At 33.3% G+C, this 24,747-nt stretch overlaps 1 protein-coding gene across 1 annotated transcript; it reads left to right on the top strand.

The window, feature by feature from the left end:
• The first annotated feature begins 13,876 nt into the window (after window positions 1–13,876).
• Window positions 13,877–24,500, top strand: LOC113495344 (lysyl oxidase homolog 3). Its single transcript, XM_026874031.1, has 9 exons — window positions 13,877–14,495; window positions 14,812–14,952; window positions 16,711–16,961; window positions 17,346–17,577; window positions 19,598–19,749; window positions 21,610–21,746; window positions 22,748–22,905; window positions 23,391–23,485; window positions 23,984–24,500. The coding sequence occupies exons 1-9, from the start codon at window positions 14,303–14,305 to the stop codon at window positions 24,110–24,112; spliced, it is 1,488 nt and encodes a 495-aa protein (XP_026729832.1). The 5' UTR covers window positions 13,877–14,302; the 3' UTR covers window positions 24,113–24,500.
• The last annotated feature ends 247 nt before the right edge of the window (window positions 24,501–24,747 follow it).

The following is a 24,747-nucleotide window of genomic DNA, read 5'->3' on the forward strand; positions in this document are numbered from 1 at the left end:
TTCCGTGAAAAATAACCAATAAATCGACATTTTGAATGAATGACGCCAAAAATACCGAATAAATCCTCGAAGAAAACAAGTGACGTCAGTAAATTCCTAAATTCCAAATATCATTTACCTGTGGATAAAAAACTATTGGTTTTCGCTCACATACCACAGATACTTCTCAGAAACTATTTACAAAGATATTACCTTTTTCTCCTATACCCTATATTGTTTCGACTTTTCTTCGCAGGATATTGAGAAATACCAAAACAGACCACCAAGTTACGCGTGGGACGTATGGGGTTTTTGAACTCACAATATTGTTTGTTAGAAAACATTTTTTGAAGAGTTCTTTTGTAAAATAAAATAGCAGACGCTTAAATTACATTTTTTAATTTGGATGTCGATAAGATAATTGAGAGAGACTTTTAATAGGAATTTACTGATTGCTTTTTAGATTTTGATAGAGAATATTCAACGACGCGGCGACGATTTTATCTAGACTAATGTTATAAAGCTGAAGGGTCTCTTCTTTGTTTGTTTGAACGCGATAAGCTTACCGATCCGATTTGAAAAGACCGTTTAGTGTTAGATAGTCCATTTATTGGGGCAGGCTATTCTATGTGCACCTTGACGCTATGATTGATATGACCACGAGTAGTGAAATATGTTACGACAACGGGGAGACGACGAGTGCACTCTAAAATTATTAAAATGATTAAAAAAATCTTTACTTGTTCCGGCATTAGCTAGTTAAATTAATAGCTTTCTTCCTTTAAATTGAAAGAGATATCACGCTAGACCCATTCAGATAAGATTGACTGCATAATGACGTTGACATTAATACTACATCACAGTAGTAATCACAAAGAAAACAGTTTGAGTGGATTATATTACTTGCTTCTTAAAAAAAAAGCACCAACTAAATGCCAAGCGACTATTTTAGTGAAAATCCTATGATATCCAATTCCAAAACACTGAAAAATTCATCTTGAATTATATCAAATGCTCAACTCAGTTAAAAACTTATCCAGCAAAGTTTTATTGTCATATCTGTCTCCTTGCCTTGTAGATTTTGAAGAAACAACAAAAGCAAAACTTTAGGAGTTGCCTGCCAAAACTGCTGATATAAATAAAAAAGTTCGACGGACAAAATGTCTGTATGTCAGGCAGAAACTCAATTTTTGAGATCTGGCCAGTTTTTATTCAATTTACAATCAATATTGTAACTTTAGCTGTTGAACATAAAAAGAATCAGATTATAATATTTTGGAAATATAAGGAACTTGTTATATTTTATTTTGCATCTTTAGTAAAATTGGGAAAGTGAACTTTACATAATTATTCAAATTTAGACGGGGTATTCCATATTTTTGGTTGTAATTTTCCCTGTGGTGTATTTTGAAGGATATTTTAAAATGATTGCCAAGACTCTAAATTTAATGAGCCTTCTGAAACACTGAGGAACTCTTTATGACGAAAGACGGTCGCGCATTCACGAACCGACCGCACCCAAGGTTGCTTAGCCTGTGTTAAACCCTGGGGCTGTTACTTAACCCCGAGTTTATTTTGTATTGGTCGACTGGTGACTTATTCAGTTAGTATTGGAACCTTTGCTGCTATCAAGACGGTTCCTAAGTTAATTTAGTCATATTTGAACGAAGTGTTAGTACTTCATCTGAACTAAGTAACAAATTATAAGTGAATTAGTAAGTAACACGAACATGTGTATATCAGGCTACTAAATTTCTACGTAGGCGGTTTAAATGTATTTACAATATCTGCGTAGGGTTAACGAAGCCAAAGAAATACTAAATAATAGGCGGAGGGCGCATAATAGGTCACCTTATCTATTGATTTGTTAGTACAGAACATATCAGACGTCACTCAATCATGAACTCACCTCGCAGTATGCCAAACAGATCACTTGCCGTTCATCCGCATGCACAACACAATAATTCACCGTGAATCATTAAATTTTGTCGCAACATAATAGAAGAAAAGAGGGATTTGGGTGAGGCCTTTGTCCAGCATTGGGATACAGTAGGCTAGAGAAAAAAAGATAGAGTCGGGAAAAAGAGGACCAAGAAGTACATACACTGACTGAAGGAAAACTCTTACGTGACAACTGACGGGCCTGTTGGTCTAGTGGTTAGCGACCCTGACTGCTATACCGGAGGTCGTGGGTTCGATTCCCGCCCAGGACAAATGTTTGTGTGATGAGCATGATCATTTGTTCTGGTGTCTGGGTGTAATTTATCTATAACTAGCTGTTGCCCGCGACTTCGTCCCCGTGGGTAGAAGATATAAGTTATGATTTATACCTGCCCTGTTTTTCTCACATTTTCCATTGTATCTTCGCTCCTATTAGTCGCAGCGTGATGATTTATAGCCTAAAGCCTTCCTCGATAAATGGTCTATTCAACACAAAAAGAATTTTTCAATTCGGACCAGTAGTTCCTGAGATTAGTGCGTTCAAACAAACAAACAAACTCTTCAGCTTTATATATTAGTATAGATATGTATGTATTTAGAAATATATAAGTAAGTTTATCAGTTGTCTGGTTACCATAACACAAGCTCTGCTTAGCTTTGGATCAGACAACCGTCTGTGAGTTGTCCCAGGATATATATATATATATATATATATATATATAGGATATATATAAATAATAGGGAAGTAAAAGAGATGGCACAGGATAGAGTAAGATGAGAAAAGCTACACCGAAAAGATCATAGTACTTAAATGTTGATGATGATAAACTGAGTGTATCGAAAATACATCATTCTAAATATTATGAATTGAATTCTACTCATGGCAGAGTTGGAATTAATTTCGTCTTCAGATTTTCATCAGCTAAAGTTAATATTATACGGTAAATCCAGTTTTCCAAGAAAGAGTTGTTCATTTCAACGATGAGAAGCAGTATTTTAAATCAGAAAATCATTTTAAAATACAACCATGCCTTTTTAATACACCACCCAGATATTCTTTTTATTTTTCTTGGCTAGAATCTCTCGATATCTCGTAACGGCTAAGAATATTTTTTCTATTTCGTATTTTTTTTATCGTTAATGTCGTAGGATACTTTTGTATTTCTGTGCCCACGCAAAGAACTTATACATGTCAGCATTTCGTTTGTAAATTTGTTTAAAATTGGTTAAGTAGTTTTAGGAGTCCATCGCGGTCAAACAATTTGACACGTTATTTACAAATGTCAAGATTATTTTATGAAATCCTTCTTTTGTCACATCATCATCGGCCTAGCCTTTTCCCAACTATGTTGGGGTCGGCTACCAGTCCAACCGGTTTCAGCTAAGTACCAGTGTTTTACAAGGAGCGACTGCCTATCTGACCTCCTCAACCCAGTTACCTGGGCAACACGATACCCCTTGGTTAGACTGGCTGTCAGACTTTTTTCAGCTTCTGACTATCTGTAACGACTGTCAAAGATGTAGGAATAACAGCCGGGACCCACAATTTAACGTGCCTTCCGAAACACGGAGGAACTCGTTATGACAAAGATGGTCACCCATCCACGGACCAACTGCGTCAAGCATAGCTTAACCTGTGATCGAATCACTTATGCGGTTATAGCTTTTGTCACATAAATCAAACAATTATTTAATTAATACAAGTGCTATATCTCTCTTTTTCTGTTCCATTAATTTAATTAAACGGGAACGTTTAATTCCACGGCTACCTTATACAACTCAACCCTACAATGGAGTACAACCCTAACCCAAAATCCAGATTTATTCCACAGCAGATCTTCATTAAAACTTCCCATACTTAGAGCGTGGTATTCAGAACAGGCACTATATAAAGGTCCCAAAACAATTTGTCAAGAAAATAAACTGGTCCCACGTACGCACCTAGTTCTGTGATTAATTAGATTGAATACAATCAACCGTACTATTTATATGAAGAATTTAATAACACCTCTATTACAACGGGATAAGGTTGAGTTTTCTGCGGGGATGGTAAAATGTTTGTGCAGTTGACTGTTCTATTGGTCCCTACTCAGCTCCTTGTTGGCATGGATTTATAGTGTACTGGTATATAGTTTCAGAGATTTTTTTAAGCCACTGGTATTCAAACTACCTATTAAAATAGTAGTTAAAAATCACAATAGTAGTAATAGCAGAAGTATTATTTTCCTGATAACGAACGTTGACAGACTCTTTTTCTGATTATTTTTTGTTTTAAATAAGTGACGTTCTTTATTCGTACAAATGGATTTTATCGTTCAATCACAATTATTCGTTTAACAGAGCTGGTTTTAAATAGGAATTCATTTTTTTCATCAATTTACAATTTGGTATCTACAACACTTTTTTAAACACCCGACAGGACCGTCGCTCTTTTGGCAATGCTAAATATCTTATGATCTATATACTCGTAGCATAAAGTCAAAAATAGTTTATACTTACATATTTAAAGTATTTCTTCAAATTCACCAATCCTACCATCTTCCCACTGAACTTCTCAAACTCATCTAGATCTAAATTTTTATCTCTATAATAAAAATTAAACCCAAAACGCCGATCAATTTCATCGATCTATCTATCCATCGATGGTCACCACGAACGGCTGTACTTGACCAAGCGTGGTTCCCGTCCTCTTTGACCCCAATTGTTTTGAAACTTCTTTGATTTATATTCGATACCGGATAAGGGTTCTGCTATTATTAGCTACAAATCTTTTGAGGTGCTAAAGGGTATTGAATGTGGATTAGTTTTGATGACGAAATTAGCGTCTTAATATTGGTATAGTATGTGTTGCTAATAAGTCAATTTTAAGTTCTTAGGCGATTACTATTTTGTAAATGTATTCGCCATAAGACAACAGCCTCTTCTTCTTGTCATCAGCCTATTAACAGCCTATTCTGTTCACAGTCGAGTTTATGTATTTAGATATTAATATAAGGAATCCAGGTCTCCTTACAATATTTTCCGCCATTTTTTTACAACTCCGGCAGTAATTAATTTAATCCTTGTGTCGCTGGAAGTTTACAAACATTCAAGTCTCAAGCACAAAGACACCCGGTGATGTACTGTCTTTTGAAATAGACATCACTTTTAAATTAATTTGGAAGTACTCTCGATATAAACTTCAAAAATAAACTTCGATTACTCATATGAGCAATAAAGACAAAATCACTTTTCTAATAAAAAAAAATGTCAACATTCCAAAAACACATACATACAACATAGAAAACCAGCGTCCGTAGGTATTGCAAAATACGGAAGATGTCGGCAAAGATTTCTGTTTTATATCCTAATAAGACCAATTCCAATAGACCTCCACTGAACCGCAACACCAAAAAAATCTTCCAATACTCTCTAGAAAATAGAAATAAAAGAGTCCAAGTTATACTGGTTGGTTAGCCTCCCATATAACTTCTGTTGAGGCCGTAAATTTGGCGTGGATCTATAGAGAAGGCTTTATTGGTCTCTTTGTGACCCTCAGGATTACAGGTAGGTAATTAGGTCATGAATACAATTTATTGGGTTATTTTTATGGGCAGCGAAATGGAGAGGACCAATTTGAGTGATATATGGATTTCCAAATAGGTACTCAATGTAAAGTTTTTGCCGTGTCCAGACTTGACAAAAATCTTCTAAAAAGTCGAAATCTATGATTGAAATCTTCTTGACGATGTTACAAATGAAGAACTGGAAGTATAAACAAATATTTTGTTCTACAGATTGTACTTCTCATAGAGCTAAAGTAACCATCAATTCTGAAAAAAACAATACTTTTTACTGACAATTTTTTAGATATGACATACGTTCAAAAGAAATGTCAAACACTTTTTCCACTATCACTCAACATTTTCACTTTATTTCATTTCATTACGAAAATTTCAAAGATTTATGAATACGGAAACCATAGAACAAACATTATATATTCTAAATATTAAAACAGTAAACATATTACCCATAACCAATTTATATCTTAACAACAAAAAGAAAATAAATATGCCGAAAGATAAGATAGAGTGGATACTAGAAAGCTATTCTTTGGAAGCATAAAAGATACTGGCAACAAAAGTTGCAATGCCGGCTTCAAATCGATATCTTTTGTGAAGCGAAGAAAAAGGAAAGTTCCCATTAGTTTTATATTTTATGAGGATTTCTTGTTGCCTCGTCTAAAAAACAACAAACAACCGAGAGAAAATTGATGTAGAGTTAAATTGAGTAGGTTATAGATGGTAAGATACATGAAAATACCAATTTGTGAGAAACTTGTAATATTTTCTTGTGTTAATCCAAAAACAACGTTATAAACTATTTGTTCACCCAGTTTCATCTTAATCCGTTAAGCGTTTTTTCGTGTAAGAGAAACAATTCTACATACATACAAACTTTGGTATTTTAAATTTTAGTAGCATGTTAGAAAATTACGATCAACTTAAGAAATGCCTATGTTCAGCAGTGGCACCACAATAGGCTGAGCTGATAGATTGAATATATCATCTCATTCCCTAAAAGAAAAATAGAGTCCAGGTTAAAAACGTTATAACATAAACTAGCATTTATAAAAGAAGAACTCATTTTAAGGCAGGAAATTTGAAAATGTTTCCTCTGAAAATGATTTAATTCCATTTAATAAACGAACTGAGATTAATTACTACGTCATAAAAAAAACCTTTTAGTATGTAAATTCCTTGTATTGAATCATTATTTATCGATTCTAATCTGAAAGTCAAATGAACATTAGTATTGACCCAAACATGTCAATTTGTATGATAAAGGATTGTTTGTAATGTCCATCATTCATTTTTATGACATGAATTTGAATATGAAACAAAAACTGGTCAAGTGCGAGTCAAAAAAAATGCGGTATGTAGTAAAAAACAAAGAAGCAGCCATCAAATTGACACATACCAACGATCGCTGAAAGTTTATTTTTAGTATATTTTAGTTTTAGCACCAGCAGGAATACATCATGTGTGAAAATATTAACTTTTTAACTGTTATGGTTCATGAGGTACAACCTGGTAACAAACAGACTGACAGTTGAACAGATGGATCAGTTTTTCCCCTTTGTGTACCGAACTCTAAAGAGCGGTGAATTTTGTATAATCATTGGTCATTATTTTCAATGATGCCCTATTGCCTTAATTTTTTAGCTTAATACCAATGCTTAATACTTAAAGTGGTTTAATACCACTTCTTAAAATTAATGTGGAAAAGAGACGTAGTATAGTTTTCAGAACTACAATGAATAATGCGCTTTTAAATTGGTTATAGCCTCTCTTATAGAGATAGTAAATAGATATAGATAATTGATAGCCTAATTGATAGCCTTGATATCTAACTATGAATTTTAAAAACTGGCCTGTGTAGTACAGATATAAGTAGATAGTAATTGACTTTTCAAAAGAATTAATCACTAATCAAATAAAAAAAACGACTTCCACACTAAAATATCTTTTCGTCGCGGGGTTTTTCACAAACATTCAAGTCACATGCACAAAGACACCTAGACTCAGAATAAGCATTCGTGGATCAGGCAAAAACTTGTCCTTCGCGGGTATCGAACCAGCGAAATGTCGCATACAGTGGGTTTGGCGTGGTGTCCTTTACTTCTTTCAAATCGCTTAATTACTGCTAGAAACAAGCTATTTTATGATAAATACAAGGGTATTTATTGTTTGTATGTTTATTTAATATCAATCATAATCTTCAGATAAGGGGACGTTATAAATATTGCTTTTATAGATAAAAATCTATAAATCTTCATCGAGTTTGTAGATACGTTGTGCAATTTTGATAAAATGTTATTTATTTAAAAGGTACTAGATTGCAATGCAGCTTACTCTTAAATAAATTTCAAGAAAATGTACTTAGCTAGATTAAATTGAAATCTTTCGATACGCTAAAATAATATGTAATAATAATATTTCAATAAATCTTATTTCTCTATTGATTTTTCTAAAATACTCGCAAAAGTCCATATACCTACAAAGCAGGCAACACAAATATAAAAAAGTGATATAACAAAAATATTATTAATGCAAAAGTATATTGTGTGTATGTGTCTGTTACCTGTTTAGGCCTAAACGGGTGGACCGATTTCGGTGAAACTTGGTTGCAATTAGCTGGCACCTTTGATTAACACAAATGTAATCTACTTTTACACGTCTTTAATAGAGTAAAGTAGTTACAAGACATTCTAAGCAGTTTAACCAGTGTTTGAAGAACTGTAAAACTGTTACTGTGATAAATCTTTTTTATTCTTTTTGTCACGAAATTCAGATTGAATGTTTCTCAAACTATAGAATGAAAATTCACGTACCCACCCAGTTGTTCGCTTGTTGTATTTCAAACTGAAATTGCTAAATTCTAAAACAAATATTCGAAACAAAAATATTGAAGCAAAACAATCAGTCAACAGTGCAAACGTTTGTTCAGGGAATAGTTTCCGAAAAACTAATTTTTTTTATAAAAAAGCTGCTGAAAAATACGGCAACAGAAATTGGAAACGTCATGGCACATGCACGTGCTAACCTAAGTTTGAAGAAATTAATAATAGGGTATTTGACTAAATAAAATAGATAATAGAAATCCAATAATTCGATTCGTTTATAATAGATGTCCGTCAGACAGATTACCAAAAAATATTGAATGCGTATTTTTCATTTTATCACACCACTAGCTGTTGCCTGCGACTTCGTCCGCGTGGTTAGAAGATACATATAAGTTATGATTTATATCTACCCTGTTTTTCCACATTTTCCATGGTATCTTCGCTTTATAGCCTAAAACCTTCCTCGATGAATGATCTATTGAACTCAAATATATTTTTTCAATTTGTACCAGTAGTTCCTGAGATTAGCGCGTTCAAACAAACAAACTCTTCAGCTTTATATATTAGTATGGATTAAAATGTAACAAAGATTAAAATCATTTAAGTTGATGAAAAGTATGGTAGTGGGGGCTGGTAACACCTCTTGCTAGTGAAAGTGTTACTGGTAAATGACGTCACCCGAGATTTTAAATCCCCGTGTTACCTTCATTATTTCATCACGAGATAAATGAAGACATACGTTACAACACTTTTGCCAATCTTTCTGACACTTAACGTTGAAATGCCGAATCATATTTTTTTTATCAGAATCCTTTGTTTCACTATAATAATATTTTAAGTTAATGACATGGTATTTTAACAAATGAATGCTTCTAGTATTGGGTTTTAGTTTTCAGACACACTTTATATTTAAATGAAAGACTATAATAACTAAATATACAGTTCTGTTCCAGCTATTAATGTCGTCTGCTAGCCATATATTACGAGCCTTAAAGTAAACGTTTAGATTTAGAGGCTTTATTACTTTTGTTTTTAACTCTTTATGTTTTGTGACTTCGCCTGTATTTATTTTTGACAGAGATTTATAGTACTTAGGGCCGATTTTTCAATCACAAGATAACTTTTATTCGACGAATATGTTTGACGTTTTGACAGCTTTTGTATAGGAAATATGTCAAACAGCCATATTTATTCCTTAGATAAAAGTTATCTGACGATTGAGAAATCGGGCCTTAATTTATAAATTGCAAGCGTCCTGTTACTTATATATGACGGCGCGCGGATTAATTCAGAATACTTTCTTTAGTTAGACGGTTTTAATTGATTGTGGAAATGTTAGAAATGTGTATTAAGCTAGTCCATAACTATTATTATAATGTGTAAGTGGTAAATTTAAAAAGGGAGCGGGTTACCCCGAATAGAGTAGTAGGTGGCGCTAGGTGCGACGACGTTTGTTTTGCTTGTCAAGACAGTTGTCATAACAATAGCGAGCACGTACTAATCTATTGGCTCCAAATAATATTCCATCTCAACCGTCCTATTGTATTTTACTCCATAATGTTATAAGTTCACATTATACAATCTACAAGATAACATTGACGCTTTTATTTTGAACATCCCGTCGCTCATACGCCCAAGGTGGAGGCCAACCTAGACTGTTCGGAAAATGTTCCTGACGCTACCACATATACATAAATATTATAACCGAAGCGGGTGAAGACACTGGCTCCTGTAACACAGGTTTTAAGCACAGGCGTCACGGTTACATTTATGCTGTATTTTTATGTAAATAAAAAAAAAAAATTAATTTAACTTTGTCAGATATTTTCATGGAAATTTAGTCTACACTCACAAAAATCATTCATTTCTAGTGAGATCGTCAAGTGCGTAAGTGCGCAAGACCCGTATCACTGCAACGATTTTCGTTACTTTTCATTACGAAACCCTTTAAATAAAAACGGTTCACTAGGACCTGATTGATTAATCCTGCAACGTAATTAATTCTACCTCTTAATAATATGTATTTTCGAAGTTTATTAATGACCTGCTTTCGATCGCGTATGTATTAGCATTTAATTCATTGTTATGCCTACATATCAGTTTATAAAACATAAATGGAGTGAATTTAATTAATCACATTAAATATTACATTTTGCTTAGATATGACCAGAAAGTACCTATTAGGTATAATAATTATTGTGTAGTAAAAAAATGGAGTCAAACTCCCAATGACTTTACCGAGTGCGAATGGAAAGATCATTAAAATTGTAATTTAATATTTTTTAAATTCGTATTTGTTATGAAATGAAGTACGATTTAATGTTCTTTAAAAAACTGTTATTATTTTTATTTTTGACATAACTATGGTTGTTTCTAGGGTTAGTAATTTTTTTATACCTGAAATATTTCTGTTCATGAAAAGAATTATGGTACCTGGATGTAGACGTCTCAGTGCAGGCCTTCCTTCCACTGTATGTGGAAGTCTCAGAATAATAATAAAAAACCATCCAAGTCCAATTTACTTGCGGTACTGAGGTTTGATACAAGATTTTGATTTTCTTTAATAAAAAAACATTTCGATTAGGTGATTAAATAAATATATGACTATGGCTTTGTTATAATGTTTGTTGAATAAATAAAAATCGATTTTACAAGAGTTCCCTTTTGCCCTTTGGATACAGAATCTAAAAAGTACATATTATAACTATTATAACTTTAAAAAAAGATCCATCGATTCTTTGCCTTCATTAAGAACCTACATCTTGCATATAAACTCGTATTTGAAACACAAAATCACCACGACTTAATAAACGACTAAACCCAAGATAATGTAATAACAGCTAAAAATCGCGGAGACACACTCTTCCCTCGTAAAACCGGTAAGAAGAAAAGCTTATGTAACGAAGCCTTAATTAATTTAACAAGCGTTAATAAAGATTCAACGTTCAAAAGCAAAGTTTAATCTATTACACTAATATATAAAGCTGAAGAGTTTGTTTGTTTGAACGAGCTAATCTCAGGCACTACTGGAGCAAATTGAAAATTTCTTGTTGTGTTCAATAGACCATTCATCGAGGAAGGTTTTAGGCTATAAAATCACGCTGCAACTAATAGGAGCGAAGATACAATGGAAAATGTGGAAAAAGCGGGGCAAATTATTCATTATTCGAGGGCTTCCGTTGCATGCGCTGCGAAAACGGTTCAAGATAGCTAAAAACATGTATAAAAGAATTACAAAAAAAATCCTACAAATACGAACAAGAATTGGGACTCTAAAAACTTAACCGATTAAAAAAAGTCTTAACTTATATCTTATAACCACCCGGACGAAGTCGCGGGCAACAGCTAGTATAGTGTTAAAACTAGGTACTCGCTTCACACAAATTTTGATGTTGATAGTTATTTAAGCAGCTTAACTGAACCCCGTAGTTTAAAACTTCCTTTAACTTTTGTATTATTAGAACTATTTAAGCTTTGTCATTAGCACTGTGTTCATTGGTCCATCTAATAAGGTTAGTGATAAGTTTCGATTGTCAAACTCCAGTTAGTTTCCTATTTAAAGTCTAATTATAAAATTTCGCAATACTCAGATAACGCCATCTAGTCTCAAAATATCGAAAGTGTATTTTATGAGTAATTGACAACTCATAAGCATACTAACAAATGCCTAAATATATACCTAAATTTAATACAATAGGCATCCAACAGATGTCCCACTGCTGGGCACAGACCCTTTCTTGTAAATTTAAGATTTGACCATTGATCACCATGCTGGGTTGGTGTTTGTAGATTCCAATATTTGGAATCAAAATGTTCCCATGATGTTTTCCTTCACCATTTGTGAGTGGTGTCATAGGATAATTAATAAAGAACTATGTAACTTTGAAAAAAGTCACTTTGTTACTTTGCCTGCGTTGGAATTGAACTTGCACCTCGTGCATATATATTAAACTCAAACGCAGAACAAATGATCGAAATCACGACCTCCACGATAGCAGTTAGGGCCACTTATCACTCGACCAAAGACCTGCCATTGGTTAAGGTTATTTGAATTCCATTAAAATAGTGAAAGCCTTGAAAGTGTGTACGCAACGTATTTCGAGCTTTCTTCTTCGTAAGTCTTGATTTGAATCAATTTCAATTAATTACATTCTTTTTTTCATCTAATTTAGGGTCAAGTTTTCCTTTCACTACTTTCAGCAGAATATTGTTTTGTACATCGAACGACTTTTATAATTTGTCTAGTTTATACAGTATCCAATAGTAAGATTGTTCGTCAGAATTGTCTTAATGACGATATTTATTCGTGATAATATTATCTTTACTAAGATTGTTACGTCACTCTGCAATCATCGATATTCCGCCTTTACAATCAATATTTCATAATATCATCATTAAAAATTGCAACGGTGACATCAGTATTCCCAGTTTTTTTCCTACGAACGCTTTTTATAAAAGTCATATTTGCTGCCTACCTCCCAATCTGTTATGAACTGTATGCCTTTAAATGAAGGTTGATATTGGTCTGCAGCTATATTTGAACAAACAAGTCAATGTGTTTGCGACATTATTGATATTTAGGTCAAACGCTACGATGTGTTCTAAAGTGTTCCGTATACAGACACATTGCTATTTTAAGGAGATGTTTCGTTCTTCACAATCATTAATAACACATTATTTTGTATTTTCTATGCAGTTCCTCTTGCATTGCCATACTTCGCAATTTCGAGTGAATAATTCGCGAGCTTAATGCTTTCTATACGAATACTATTGTCTATATTTTCAAGGTTTTTTCAAACGCTGTTAAGGATATGGCGTTGTATATTTGATTTCACAATTTGTACAACTTTATCAGTCCATATTACATACAATTTTGCTGTAAACTACAGTACAGTTCCTACCCCACTTGCGTCATTAAAATGCCATTATTTACTCATATAGTCAAACGCATGCAGCAACATTTGTATTTGAAAATACATTTTTGTATTTCATAAGAGACATTTCGTTAATTCTCTAACTAGCAAACGTTTCATCCGTTGTTGGTTATAGAAAATCGTCAATAGGAAATGATGGAAAGAAATATCGGTTACAGTTCTTAGTTATCTCATAAGCTGATTCTTATAATGTTTTGTCAACTAATGATTCAGTGTGTTTACAAACAATAAAAAGGAAATACTGTAACAGCTCGATCTAATACTTCTTTGTTTGATTGTTTACATAACAGCATTGTCTTAGCTTTCTTTGTCTCTTACTCACCTTCAATATGTTCTAATGTAGGTAACATTAGTATCTCTATGATTAGCTTCTACATTTAGTCTACCTATACATTTAGAAGGAACAACATGTCTACATTGTAAGAGTTTCAAATTCGTGCATCGAGTCTGAAATGTGAAGATTAGATCATATAAAGTAATATTGCGTTTGGTTTCTTAGTGTCAGGTTTAATACGTAATGTAAGATCGAGTTATGTCTAAACGATGTAATTTATTAGATTAATTGATTTAAAAAAATACTTCCCAGTGTTTAAATATTAAACTTACGAAAAACTCTCAGGCTTTAAAACTGTGATGTTTGAAACAATCTTCTCCTTAAACATTATTAAGTGTGGCAAAGACATCACCATTTATGACATTGAACTAATAATTAGAAGGCATTCGCAACTAGAATAAACGACCGCTCGGAAACAAACGGTCGTTTCTAGGAAGACGTTAAAAAGCTTTTGATACCCATCATTGTCGTTTTTGTGAATAAAATGTTATATTTTTGTAATATTTGTGATGTACCGTAAAATGATTAAAGAACTGGACGTTTAATTAACTAAAATAATCTTATAAGTACAAACAAAAATTCAAGTGAATTAAAATTTTCAAAGATTTTTCTTGGTGTTCTTTGAGGCAGTGTCTTAAGCCCAATACAATTTAAGTACTTTTGTGGTTGTTCCCGGTAAATCAAAACCTATTCTAAAAGAACTAAGGTATAAAATCATAAAACGACAAAATGGTGCAAGTTAAGCGTATAGTAAACTCAATAGTGTTAGTGTTTTTGTTAATACGGACAGTTGTAGTGTTTTCTAGAGATTTGAGTGAAAAGGACAGAAATTCAAGAGCTAAGTACATACAAAAATTAATAAATAAACAGAAGAAATATGAAGGACGGATTAAATTGTCTGGAGGACCAAATAGATATGAAGGTATGTATTTTATTTATAGAAAACACGCAAGTTGCAAACCATTTTATTGTATATGAAGAATACATTGAAAATAATTTATGGCATTCTGAAAAAATATCGTATAAAGACTTTGTTAATCTAAAAATGCTTTTGAAATATTAAAAGCTTCATATAAAGTTACATATTAGAATGTGTGCTTTTCAATAATTATGATTTTTATATAAGTAGTCGTTTTCGTAACGATGATTCACATTTATATTGTATATGCAGTTAATACTAACTTTTCTTTACTATTTATCAAGTACAAAGTCTTGAGTATATTTTTACGAATTTTCAGGAAATGTATACATTTACCATGCCGGACGGTGGGGTGCTGTGTGCGATGATTCCTGGGACAATCAGGCGGCTACAGTCGTTTGTAAAAAGTATAATAAAACTGGAATTGCTACAGTTGGCTCGAAATACGGCAACGCTACTGGTATGTATACAGTTTATTTGTAAATATATGAAGAAAAAATCATTAAAGTTTCTATTGAAAAAAAAACTTAAGAAAAGCTAACCAAATTCTCAGCAAAAAAACATCATTCCATTCCAACGTCATTTTGTGGATGCCATCTTAGACCGGTTTTCTTTAATTTTAACTAGGTAAACCTGCGTAAATAACATTAAAAAAAAATATCAAAAATTCAATTGTTCAATATTTCAAGACACAGACTTGTCTAATTTTAAAGTCTCTATCGCTTATGAATCAGGAGTTAATTAACAAACAATAAATAAACTCTCAAATTAAGCAGTCATATAAACAATTACATAAATAGAATAAATGAAAAAATCAAGCAATTAAGTATTTTCATTAACGGGTTTAATACTAAGTTAGGTTTAAAAGAACTAATTGCTGTTAGGCGCTCACAATAATAATCCTAGGATTGTAAAAGAAAACCTTTTTGTACAGTCAACCACAAAGGTCGGTTAACACAAACCGATTTACAAAGTGCCAGTATTGTTAAATGACACGTAGCAAGTGGTCTTTAGTATATTTATAGTTTTTAACTTAAACATACGAAATGAGAATAGTGGCTAAGCTAAAACTGCACAAGTTGATTGATCACAAATAAGGCCATTCTTGATATATCCTTGTATGGGTGATCTATGTCATACCGAGTTCCTTCGTGTTTCGGAAAGTACATTAAATTGGGGGGCTCGGCAATTTATACATCTTTAGTCTGATAACCAGACTTACAAAAGAGGTATCGTGTTGCCCAGGAAACTAAGTTGAGGAGTTCAGATAGGCAGACGCTTCTTGTAAAACTCTGGTACTTAGCTGCAACCGGTTCGACTGAAAGCCGAATAGAGCTGTTATTCCACGACAGCAAAATATTGAATATTTAATTGTGTACACTTGTTTCAAAATTTGATTGCACTAAACAACTTTTGTTGCTGACCGTACAAAAACTGTTAATCTTAATTGAAAATCGAAACTAAAAGCTTTGGCGGGAAAAGAGGTTTCGACCACAGACTGTTTCGAGGTTTTGTTTTTCATCGGATTTGCTTTATTCGAGTTTACATTGTAAGCGTTTTAGACCAGTGTTAGAATTAGAAACTGTGTTTTTACCCTTGACGCAAAAACGACGAGTTTTTTCGTCAGTGTGATATTGGCTATGTTTTTGTGGGTTTGTCTATGGCATCGTTGGTTTTAAACCAAGAAACTGATTTCAATGTGGGATTTAAATATATTGCTTGACAAAGGTTTTCGATGTTTTATTAAAATCGATTCAGTCATTGTATGGGATGTGTACACTGTACCTGGAATGTGTGTCATGTGTACACAAAGTATGGGTTTGAAAATTGAAATTGCTATTCAATCATTTTCATTTATACCAAAACCGATTATCAAGTGTCCCGAGTGCGTCTCAAAACGTTAAATTGAATCAAAATCGGTTTATAAGATGTAGCAGATGAGAAAAAATACTCGAATATCGGACAGAGTATTTCTCACCAAGATCCTCATCATCCTCTTTGGCTTCGGAAATTGCTATTTTATTTGAAGTTTTTTTCATTGTTAATTTATCATTCAATTGTCACTTTCGCTGTAATTGGAACACAGTCTTTTTAAATGGTTTTTAAACAAGCATTAATAGCGTGACGGGTGCGAAACGAAAACAATATCCCGATGTTACTGAGGACAAAAAATCTGCAATTTTTAACAAGTATGAGAATTTTCTTATGGTATTTCTAGAAAAGTTTTGGCTAGACGACGTTATATGCCAAGGCGATGAGTCATCCTTATCAAGATGTGCATTCAAGAGGTGGGGAGCATCTGATTGTAAGAAAGACGAGGCGGCTGGAGTCAAATGTCTTAATGGAACTAATTCATCAAATCTAATGAGAAGAAAAACTAGGGGAAAGAAACTTCATGAAGTTTTAGACATTCGGAATGCTAGCATGAGACTTGTTGGTGGAAGGGATTTTAGAGAAGGACGGGTAGAGGTGAGAACCAATTATACTTAATTAGCATTTGTTGTATATTCTTCGTTATAAAAATTTAATCCTTGTGTCTTGATGCCTTTAATTTAACATCAATTCACATGCACAAAGACACCCAGACGCAGGACAAGCATGTGTGTGCCAAAAATGCTTGTCCTACGTTTGGATCAAACCCGCGACACGTCGCGCTCTGAGGGTTGGGAGCGGTGACTTGATTGATGTTTAAAGGAAGTTTAATGTTGAATTTGATCATAGCATCATCTTTTGTATGCTCTTCGCCGGTACATAGGCTGATTGTAGCCATTGTACACTGTGTCCACAAAACAACTGAAATATTGTCTTGATCATTTGCATAGATAAATAAGTTAACTTATAAAATATCCACAGATATACCACAACGGTATTTGGGGCAGCATTTGCCCAGAATCCTGGTCCTTCTACGAAGCTACTACTGTCTGCCAGCATCTTGACTTGGGCTATGCTGAGGAGGCCCTTATAACCTTCAAATATGGTTTCTCGAACATCATCCTCAGCGGAGTGCATTGTGAGGGCAATGAGAAGAGCCTCTTTCAATGCAGGCATTGGGAATTTGGGAATGTCATGTGTAAAAGTGAAAAAGGTACATATAGCCGTTTTTTTTTCTGTTTTACCAAACCTGGCCAGTTTACTGTATCATACGGTAAGGGGTCGACCCGAACTAAAAGGCGTGTAGATGCCGCAAGACCAATGTCGTAAGTCGCTAGGAGTTCATGCAGCATTGTGGACTCCTCAAGGTACTCTTCGGTGCTGATCCTTTGTACTGAACTTAAATTACTGTAAACTTTAGAATCATGTAGATGTTTGATTCATATTTTTTTGTAATAAAACCACACTAAGTAAATGGGCTGTCAAGGTCAGATTGTAATCCAATTAAAATAATTTAAGGTAAAACTAGAAACAGTCAACAATATTTATCCGAAAACAGTTTTTCATTTGAAAAATAGAGGATTTAGACATTTTTGTGGATTTTTATAATTAGCAAAAATATTAAAAAAAATCTAGTCTATTTATTACTTAAATAGTTTATTTAACGTATATTAAAATTCATATTATTATCCTAACATAATAGCTAACACAATTTCTCATCTCTATTTTCTACGTGAGATGCTTTAAGTAAAACTACAATTTCATATTAAATATGCAAATTGAATCACGCATACACCAAGATCAACAGTTGTAATATGCATAATTTATCCGTTTATACCTACTTGTCTACATAGATAAATGTTCTAGACTAATAGTTGTAAAGTAGAAACTTCAAATATTCTACCACTTCACTAACCTAGCCAGACTTGTAATTCAGTTTCAATTTGTCTCCAAAGGTATTTCACCCAAATTTATTCGTTGCAAAATATTCACGAGTGTCTTTTTTATTTCGTTTTGCTTATTTACTGGCTGTTGGTCTAGTAGTTAGTAGCACTGACTGCTATACCGGAGGTCGTGGCTGCGATTCCCACCCAGGGCAAATGTTTGTACGTTTCTCAACTTCACAATCTGTAATAGCGACAGCAAAAGGTTTTAGAAGTCATTTCTTTTTGTTTTTATTAAATTTTCAGAAACCTGGTGTACATTATTTTAAAATAAGTATTCAATCTACCTTATTTTTCCGGACCCAAAGTAATAAATGGACGAGATAACGCTTTCAAATCTTTGATTTCTTCATAAATGAATTTTTCATCCCCAGAATTTCCTGTCCACCATGATTAATGATATTTGGATCATAAGCCTTCACCCCAAATCCTGCTTGATATTCTTAAAGAACAAACATAATTCAAAAGGAGGAATCCTCCGGAATATTCCAAGCCTTTGCCCTTTGCCCAAAGTAAATTGTTAGACAAAATTGTTCGGCGGCTTGATCGATAGTTTTGCTCACAAAAGGCTAAGTTTTATCCTCACCTACTTTTAATACATTCCTTCGGTCATAAACATATCGTGTCGCAGTATTTTATCATTGCTCTGGTATGTCAAAGATGGATAGAAATGTATTTGGAAGTGAAATAATATAAAGTTCTGCTGATGGCATAAGTTCAGCGAATACGTCTTGTGTTTTTGGAACTTTTATTAGCTTGTGGTTCGTATGCGTCTTGCTGTTGTCACAAGTGAAGGTTAAATCCGTTGTTAGTCTACAAAGGTCTATTGTTGACTAGCTTTTAGAATTCTTAAGATAGTTTCACTTTGTTCAAGTTTTGGACACCTGGTATTGATTACAAGCTTTTGTTTGTAAAGGCCGGGTGACAACGAAAGTGGGGTCTAAAAAAAAGAGAGTTGTACCTCAACTTTTTTAATATTTTCAAAGCATTGTCAGTTTTAGACAGCTTGTCATGTGACTGTCAAAATGACTTAGATGATAGTTTGGGCTGATTTCAGTCAATCAAGTAACATTAAATATTTTGTCATGAGGTTTAATTTTGAGCCAATGTAACATATTCATCCGCCGATCGAATATTATACGTCCTTAAAAAACATTTTTAAATCATTTATTTTTAAGCTTTCATTATTTTAAAATCTATTACACAATATGTCAGATATATGATATAAACCAAAAACAAAAACCTGTATAATATGATATTGCTACCTAAATCTCTATTTTAATTCAACAGGTCATGTAGCAGCTGTGGTATGCACTCAAAAACTAGCCGACCTCATCCTAGACACGACTACTATAGAACGAACAGCTCATCTCCAAGATGCCATGATGTATATGCTGCAATGTGCGATGGAGGAAAACTGCTTAAGTCGGAGTGCTTATGAGGTAACTATGGTCACTCTTCTTGAACTTTCAGAAGAAACAGCTTCACCACGGTCTATTATTTTTACGAAGTATAATATATGTCGATGTGTGAAAAGATTTTCTTATGTGTAAAGTTGAGAAGAAAAACAAAACAGTTTCGTCTTATTCTAATCGCAATCGAGTCATGTTTCAATCGATTTGAGATCGTGTTGGTACCCTACGTGCAGGAGCTGGAGCTATACACCGTGATTTTTTAGTCATCTTACAAAAGCAGCCCAGTTCATGTATCCAATGACTAGAACACGTCCATGATAAAAAAATAGGTATTTATGAGATTTGAATAAATTTAAAATGCAATTTTTATTCAATATCATGATGCAATTCGTAGTTTTTTAGAAACACAGCTCTGTTGCGTCTATTTGTCTATTTTTAAGAGTATATTTCAGATTTCTCTTGTTTAATTTTTCTTCGTACTTATCAACTTAGTTGATGATAAAAAAAAAATCGCTCCTAAAGGTAATTTTACGTCGGATACATGAAATGGGCTACTTTTGTAAGACGACTAAAAAATCACCTTGTATACGCTGACAGCTAACTAAACCGATAACAATAGCCATCTACTCGATTTTGGTATGGATCGATAGTACCATTTCCGGCCCGAAAAATTATAATTATCGAATCAAAATAAAAAATAGAACCAAATAAGCTTCTGTAAAAAACTCGACGTTTTGTTTTGTCAACTCATTTAAATTGACACAACAGAAAGAAGAACTTCAAAGACAGATTCCTCAATTCATGCCAATAAAAAAAAAACAAGTTTTGTACATCAGAGCGAAGTTAAAACAAAAAAGACATTTACCATTCATCGTTGCAAGATTCAAATAAATAAAACCTCTTTCCAAAACCACACCAATAATAGATATTCTCTCACTAAAAAAAAAACAGTAGATCTTCGTCTGAAGGATTGGTATAAAAAATATTCCAGGTATACAAAAGAATAATATACCTCCCTACGTACTTCCGAAATTGTAATGGCCCACATTATTACCCATGTATTTCCCAAGGGGCGAAATTATGACGGTTGTAGAACACTTTTCACGCTTAAGTAGGTAATAAGTAATCGTAAGTAAGTCACAATTTATCGTTAAATGTGTTCCCATTGGGAAAGGGTACTGAGGAACCTAATGTTTTATTTTACTTTTTATTATGACCAGGAATTATTTGAAAATTGATTATTAAACATTCAGGCAGCAACTACCTGTCTTAAATTGTGCCGAAGTGAAATGAAATCCTTAGTTTTATTTCTGACTTGATGTTGCTCGTGACTCTGCGTGGCTTTAAAGATGTGAAGCAATTAACGCAAGCTCCATTGTCTTCACTTTGTCTTACTACAGATGAAAAGATTATCGTTTTAAGTATATTGAAGCAACAGGTCATAAACTTATTCGTAGGTATATTTTCACATTAACTTGTATGGAATTATGACACATTAGGAATAGATAGACACATTGTAGAAGAAACGAAAAAACAAGACAAGAAAACTACCTCCTCCAAAACGAAACCATTGTGTGTAGTTGACAAAACAAGCGCTTCGACAACCCTAGTTCTACTGCAAGAAATATAAGCAGACCCTTGAATATCTTTATGTATGTATTATTCTATTCAACGTCTTTGAACTCATCCTACAACAGCCTACCAATTTGGAAGGCTTTTTTGTATGATTTGTGTGCCACCCTGAACAGCGGTGGCGTTAGATTTACAAATAATTAAATCATTGTTTTCGTTTGTAAACAAATAACACACGAAGATTGTTTACCTCTATTTAAGTACCTACCTAAACAAATTAAGTATAGTTTCTAGTACAAAATATTTGGTTTTCAGTTAAAGAAAAACACTCGGGATTGGCAGTATGAAACGCGGCGATTGCTCCGTTTCACCGCGTCTTCGTTCAATGGCGGCAACGCTGAGTTCAGACCATACCTCCCGAAGCATTTATGGCAATGGCATATGTGTCACATGTAAGTTATTTTCTAAAATATGTAAATTACTTTATTATATACTATAAGGGTGTACACTATGCAGATGCAGAACATAAGATTACATTTCATAGGGAAGGTTTCCTTTATCGTTAGTTTATTTTGTTATTTAATGTAACTTCAATAAATGTTATATAGCTCTAGTCATATTATTAATTAGTACAGAAGCAATGGTGTCGTTCTTTTTAACTGAATTTTTAATTAATTTATTTTATTTAATTATTTAATTATCACACTAATCTACCATTACAGGCTACTTAACCTAATGCGGTAGCTAGGACTAAACAAAGGTCTAAGTATTTATGTGAACTAGGGTTTCAAATATAAAGTTAAATTATTTTTATTTTCATACACTGAAGCATTCGCACACATTCAGCTCACCATACAAAATAAATGCTTGTCCTAGGCGGGGATCAAACCTTTAATATTTTCATTGAGTAGCTGATAGTTCCGTTAGATAATGTTCTAGTTTATACTAACCATGAAATTTTAATCAAAAATCCATAATAGTTGCAAAATCTCTAGCAGACTGGTGGAGGCTGTTGGGGCGTTAAGTCCATCCATGTAAGGTTTTCCACCTGAATTTATTATTTATGTACTCATTTCGTGCTTCTAGCTTCCGAGGTCGCTTGAATGTATGCTCTTCGTAAACTTAATGACAAAGGGGCTATGAAATAGTTTCTGTTAGATCCATCTTGTTGGTTACAATATTAAAGGATTTAAAGTATACCTAATTTTACAACAACTTTACTTAAATTTACACGTTGTGTGTTAGATAAAATGTTATAAAATATGTACATTTTACGATATTTTTTTTAACTAATCGGAAAAATGTTACTTTTGATGATGCACTTCATATGCCTAAAGGTAAAATAATAACGGCCAATACAAGAAACATAAAAGACTTATTAATATAGGACATAATATCCAGTCACGAATATTTATTTAAATTCTCCTTACGTTATTTTTTTAATACATTTTAGGCATTATCACAGCATGGAAGTCTTTGCTATCTTCGATGTTTTGGATGAGAACGGGGTCAAAGTAGCAGAAGGACATAAGGCATCATTCTGTTTGGAAGACAACACTTGTTTACCTGGAGTCGACAAGAAGTACTCCTGCAAGAATTATGGTGATCAAGGTACGTACGTGAATAAGATTTTAGTGAAATGTATACCTATGCAAAATCGACTGAATGGAAAGCCAAGTGGTTGAAGTTATAACTCCAAAATCACTGCATGACGTGTTGCCGGTTTGATTCCCAAGCAAGCTACGTGTTTGTGTTATCCATGAATGCTTGCGATGAGTCTGGCAAACATTGTGTTGTGACACCAGTATTTAATTCTCTAGTGAATAGTTATACTATTATTGACTACTCTATCCGCATAATCCATTTAGTAACAAAAGCCGACTCTTATTTATGCGCGCCAGTCGTTTTACCAACGAAGCTGCCAAATTCACTGATAAAGAATTAAATTTTTTTAATGGTAAAGCTTATAGTGTACCTGACCTTCAAATAATCGCAATCGCATAACCAACCTTACAGTCTATGGTATAAAGTCGTTTTGAATTTCAATAATATTACATGTTTTGCACGTACGATGCTAAAAGGCATATTTTTCCCAGGTATATCAGTGAACTGCTCAGATGTCTACATGTACAATATCGATTGTCAATGGGTCGACGTGACTGATGTGCAGCCCGGAGATTACACCTTCAAGGTAAATTATCTATAAACTGTCTGTTAATATAAGAGTGTGCTTTAAAAGCTATGACGCAAGAATATGAATATGAACGTTTCCAATACCTGAAATGTAACCTGTTTTTAACAGACCATCGTCTGTGGCGTTTTTCTGCTAACTAGGTATTTAACGAACATAGTAACCGTTTAATGTTCGGACTAATTCTTCTTGATTATTTTATTCACAAGCTCATCCAGCAAATTTTGTACTGCCAGATTTGTTAACCTAAATCTTCCATTTCATCAACCAAACTAAACAAAAAAGAAATTTCAAGTCAGTCAAATCGTTAAGGTGAAAATAAACCATTTCATCTTACACGTTGGGTTTATTCTCCTAAAAAGCTTGAAAATCGATAAATATTGTTTGTCGACCAACAAAAAAATTATTTACTGAAATAATAAGGCTTTTCTAAAATTCAATTGCAGTCGACGAACTCCATGATCTTTGTAGATGTTGTAATTAATTACTATTTTGCAGGTGGCAGTGAATCCCCATGCACGGGTCGCAGAACAATCTTACCACAACAACGCAGCGACGTGTCGTCTACGACTCACGGATAGCTACGCCACGGTCTACGACTGCCAGCTCGGAAGACCATTTATATAATCGCTACGACCGGTCTACGCCGTAGACGGAAACCTGTATGCTTTAGGGATGAGGATGTTTTTTTCGAAGCTCGCCTGTTCTTTAATGCATAAAGGCTATGTAGTTTATTTCTTTTGTCTCAGAAACACAAAATGATCTGATTGCAAGGAATATGACTTTCGCGTGACGTCACGATTGTATGTAAATTTGACTTTACTAAACTTTAAAGCAGTCCCATAAGATTTGTAGATTCAATTGTATTTTTACTTTCCAATAGAGTAATAAATGTATGCATGTGTATAGGTGATATATTATAAAGTAACTCAAAAGTTTTGTCTTGCCAAAGATGTTAAATTAAGATTGATTTCTAGACTATTGTAAAACAATAAATAATGTATAGAATACCAAAGAGTGTAATTATTATTTAAAGCTATTATTTTTTAAATAAGTACCCCGGGATCCGTACGTGCAATGGACATTTAGATATCTACTTTTTTAATGCAAATAATTTAATAACTACTAGTCGAAATAAATGTACTATGAGAATTCAAGTAATTTCATATATTATGAGTAAAAAACTACTTTTCTATATAAATTTTACTGATCTTAGCATTAAATCAAAACTCATTTTGTTACTTATCACGACGAAAATAACT

The sequence above is a fragment of the Trichoplusia ni genome, chromosome 6, assembly GCF_003590095.1.
Source record: "Trichoplusia ni isolate ovarian cell line Hi5 chromosome 6, tn1, whole genome shotgun sequence".
NCBI lineage: Eukaryota > Metazoa > Arthropoda > Insecta > Lepidoptera > Noctuidae > Trichoplusia > Trichoplusia ni.